The 4,938-nt window shown below is 37.0% G+C and overlaps 1 protein-coding gene across 1 annotated transcript in view; it reads left to right on the top strand.

The window, feature by feature from the left end:
* Positions 1-139: 139 nt before the first annotated feature.
* Positions 140-4,938, top strand: part of LOC106879054 (uncharacterized) — a 22,124-nt gene continuing 17,325 nt past the window's right edge. The window contains exon 1 of the mRNA XM_014928478.2: positions 140-704. Within this exon, the coding sequence (XP_014783964.1) occupies positions 566-704 (139 nt within the window). The 5' untranslated portion in view covers positions 140-565. The remainder of the gene's footprint in view (positions 705-4,938) is intronic.

Below are 4,938 nucleotides of genomic sequence, written 5' to 3'. Positions count from 1 at the left end.
CCCTCTCTCTCTCTCTCTCTCTCTCTTTTTCTCTCTCTTTCTATTTCCCTCTTCCTCTCTATCTGGAATTTAAGCGGACAGACGATAAAAAAAAAACGATTCATTGAAATAGAGAGAGATAGAGAGGTAGGAGAGAAAGACTATATTTCTGACACATGAGGCATCACGGAAGATAGACAAGCTAAAGCAGTAGCTATCGTTTAAATGCTACAGACAAGACACCAACAATACAATATCGGAATGATTAAATAACAAAAAGCTAAAATAACTCCAACCAAACTTTTGTTCTGTTTCTGTTTTGGTATTCTCGTTTTCTACACCGTAAAATTGCTGAGAGAGATTTTTGGGGGGTTTTTGAGATTGAGCGAGATAACTTCCAACATACTTGGATGCACTCACACACCCACCCACCCACACACACACACACACACAGGTATTATATACTCATATGTACATGCATATATATATATATATGTATATATAACATAATACGCGTGTGTATACATGCATACATACATACATACTTCACATATATGCATGCATACACACCATATAAAAGCGCACAATGAATGTAGAAAGAGATCAAGTGAGGACAAATATACACCCTATGTATACTACGGAAAACATTTCGTTTCGGATACCAAATTCTTCCTGGAAGTTACACCGGTCACTTCATAACGGTTATCTTTACAAGGAGAAAAATCGTAAGTTACTCGTTTCTTAAATGGTTACTTTCACAAGTGATGTTACCATATCGATACACGCTGATGTTATAAAATATTTATATCGTACTCTACATTGTATCGTTATTAAACTCTGTGGCTTTTACCGTATTTGGATATGTTATAATATTATTTTCCTACTCAACCATGTCGCAATTTCATATTTTGCTATACCACATAATTCTCTCTTGTGTGCGATGTGCGATGTGTGACGTCCTGATATTGTATCTCGCGGTATTATAATGTTTAATCATGTGATATTAAATTATCATATCATGTGACATCACATTATCATATTTCTTGATTATTATATTACTATTCTATAGTATTATATCATCATATTCTATCGTAGTATATTGCATTCATATTTTGTCACAAGGCCAGCAGTTTTGGGGGGGCGTGGGCCAAGTTGATTTAATCGACCCCAATGTTCAACTGGTATTTATTTTATCGACCCCAATAGGATGCAAAGAAAAGTCAACCTCGGCGGAATTTGAACTCAGAACGTAGAGACAGACGAAATGCCGCTAAGCATATTGCTCGGCGTGCTAACGATTCTGCTGTCCTATTCTATCGTAGTATATTGCCGTATATGTCGGTGCATAAGACACGCTATTTTTATTCTTAAATGTAACAAAATATTGCCGTACGTCTAATACGACCGTATGACGGATGGAATACCAAGAATATGGATGTATAACGAAACATTAAATTTGTTTTTTTCCACAATCTTTTTTTTTTTCTCCCCTACAAAAAAAAAAACTAAGAGTTTGTCTTATGCAAGACAAATACAATACAATCTTAACTTCTGTGAAATTATGTTCCTCTCCATGATACTGGTTTCAAATTTTGGCACAAGGATAGTAATTTCTGGTGAGAGTGCGGGTAGTCGATTACATCAACTGGTATTTATTTTATCGGTACCAAAAGGATGAAAGGCAAAGTCTAGCTCGGTGGCATTTCAACTCAGAGTCAGAAGAAATAACACTAAGAATTTTGTCCAGCGCTGTAACTGTTCTACCAGCGCGCTGCCTTCATACCCCGTGATATTATATGTTATGATGTTACAGTATTAAGTCATATAGTGCTAAATATATTATCGAATGTTGTTACATTATTATATCTTACGAAGGCGGTGAGCTGGCAGGAACGTTAGCACGCCGGGCGAAATGCTCAGCAATATTTCGTCTGTCTTTTGCATTCTGAGTTCAAATTCCGCCAAGGTCGACTTTCCCTTTCATCCTTTCGGGGTCGATAAATTAAGTACCAGCTGCGTGCTGGAGTCAATCTAATTGACTGGCTCTCTCCTTAAAAATGTTGGGCCTTGTGCCTAGAGTAGAAAAGGTATTATATCATATGATATAATATCCTCTTTCGTGATGTTACTGTGTTATGTCTTGTAATCTTCATATCTTGTGATAATACGATATCATATCTTGTGGTGCGATAATACCATCCTCTATAATATTACAATATTTCGTGACGTCACGTCATGTTCTGTGATGATTTATCAGTTTTTTAGATATTACATTACGATTGATACTCTTTCAAGTTACAGTTTAATATCATGTAGTCTCACGTTATGATATATTATTTAATAATATATCATATATTTTATGATATATCATGCATTATGAAGGCGTGTGGCGTAGTGGTTAGGATGTTGCTCGCAAGATCGTAATTTCGATCCCCGTACTAGGACGTAGTATTCTTGAGCAAAAAACACCTCATTTCACGTTGATCCAGTCCGCTCAGCCGTAAATGGGTCATCCTAAAACGGACTGGTGTCCCGTTCGGGAAAAATATTGTGATCTCGGTTGCTTGTACCCCATGGGAACCGGGCAGCCCACGCTATGAGGACTCGACATAGTAATGTCCTTATTATGTCATATATTATATGATATGTCACTATTTGTTGTTACAAGTGTCACACTAGATGGTTCAAGTACTCTGTTGCCTATGACGCGACAGTATCATATTCATGATGCTTCTTCTTCATATTCTAAAGCAATTCGTTATCATCTCATAGACACAGTTACATTACAGGTATAAAGTTTTGACTACTTATTTTTTGTCATGCCATAAATTCATGCCAGTGATATTACAATGTCATGACTTGTGACATACGAAATTATAACGCAACAGGTATTTTGTTGTCAGGACGTTTTTTAACCTGATTTGAGTTTTGCCTTGTTTTTTTTTTTTTGTTTTCTTTTAAATGCTGAATCTAAAAATGGAATCTATTTTTTACTATTACGTCTAGATTTCGAGATGTTTTAAATCCGGGTTTTTGTCCCCGTTAATGGGGATAACCGGATCTACCTCAATGCCATAGCAACCGAGGTAGGCAGGTGCAGCCTACCTCAACCTTTGGGCTGGCTGGCTGGCTGGCTGGTGTCCATTTTCCTTTGTTATCATGAGGCTTTTTTGAAGCTGGATTTTCTACGGGGAGCATGCCCTTGCTTACCCCCAACCTCAGCTTTTAGACATGAGTGGTCCTGAGACCAAGGCCTCCACCACGATTTTTAAGAAATGTGGTGGAAAACTAACTCAGGAAGGCAGGGATGCTATTCCCTGAGACGCCTTTCGGAGCCTCCCTCCCTTTTTAATTAATAATAATGGTTTCTAATTAAGGCACAAGATCAACAACTTTGAAGGCAGAGATGTTGGTTGATTACATTGATACCAATGCTTAACTGTACATCATTTTATCGTGGACTTTAAGATGGTCGATTTTTTCCCAGGGGCAACAAAATGGAGAGACTAAATATCCGTGTATGTCGGACAGCAGAGCCAGGGGAAAACAATGGGTGGTCAAAGAATGGTTGCAGCGAATTAATTCCAGGATCTTTTAATGTAGTTAAAGAGATTTTAGTTCAAACGGCAAAAATTTAATTACCTCGACTCCATATCAAACTCGGCACTATGAAGCAGTTTCTTAAAACTCTGGATAAAGACGGACCTTGCTTTCAATATATCTGCAAAATTTTCCTGGCCTGAGCAGTGAAAAGATAAAAGCTGGAGTATTTGATAAGTCTCAAATCAGAAAATTGATGAAGGATGGAAAATTTGTAGATTCAATGGATTTCTTTGAAGAAGTAGCCTTGAATTCATTTGTAATAGTTGTAAATGACTTTCTGAGTAACAAGAAAGCAGCCAGTTATGCCGAAATAGTCGACAACATGCAGGAAAACTTTCAAAAGTTGGGTGCCTAAAGCTGCACAATCTCCACAGTTACCTTGATGAGTTCCCTAAAAATCTTGGTGGTACAAGTGATAAGGAGGGAGAACGTTTTCACCAGGACATAAAAATCAATAGAACAAAGATATCAAGACAGACTGGACTTGCATAAGATGGTGAACTTTTGCTGGATCTTGACTCGTGATCTGCTTGACGTTCAGCACTCAACAAAAGCATCTAAATGCAAATTCATGGGAAATTAGACATAAACAATGATAACATTTGCCTCAAGATTTTAAGATATTTTGCTAGTTTTTCAGCAGAATTTTGAAGGAAACGTTCTGGTTTTAAAGAAAAATCAACTTCTATGCATGTTTATACGTTATGCCTTGTTCCTCATAAGCTGTTTTACTAAAAAAAAGAAACAATGAAATTCTATGAATTCAGAATCTCAAAATCTTAACATGATGGTAATAAATGGATGTCATTTTCGGATTCTGTGTGTCAAGAAACCCCTAGTTCAGGTCCAAATTTTTTAACAACAGAATTGGGTGGGGGGCTTGTGTAATCTATGATGTCACAAAGCTATGACGCTATAAAGGATTTGTTGTAATGATAAAAATCTACGTTGTTACAATGTCATTACAAATATCATATTCTGTGAAAGATTAAGAATATTTGGTAGTTTATCATAAACATAAGACTCTTGTTGTTTACAGACAAACAGATACACATTTTTGCTTTTACTTATTAAATTAAGATTCAGACATCTCCATATTGGCCACAGGCACACCACTTCTCTCTCTCTCTCTCTCTCTCTCTCTCTCTCTCTCTCTATCTCTCTCTCTCTCTCTCTCTCTCTCGAAAGTGCAGAGTAAGTTAACCATATTACAGATACAGTACTTTGGTAGAATCGTTAGGGCATCGGGAAAAATGTTTTGCAGCATTCGTCTCGGCTCTATATATTCTGAGTTCAAATCTCGCCGAAATCAACTACACCTTTCATTTCTCCAGAGGTCGATAAAATGATGCACAG

This window comes from Octopus bimaculoides, chromosome 5 (genome assembly GCF_001194135.2).
Source record: "Octopus bimaculoides isolate UCB-OBI-ISO-001 chromosome 5, ASM119413v2, whole genome shotgun sequence".
NCBI classification, from domain to species: domain Eukaryota; kingdom Metazoa; phylum Mollusca; class Cephalopoda; order Octopoda; family Octopodidae; genus Octopus; species Octopus bimaculoides.
This window is presented reverse-complemented; position numbering and strand designations above follow the sequence as displayed.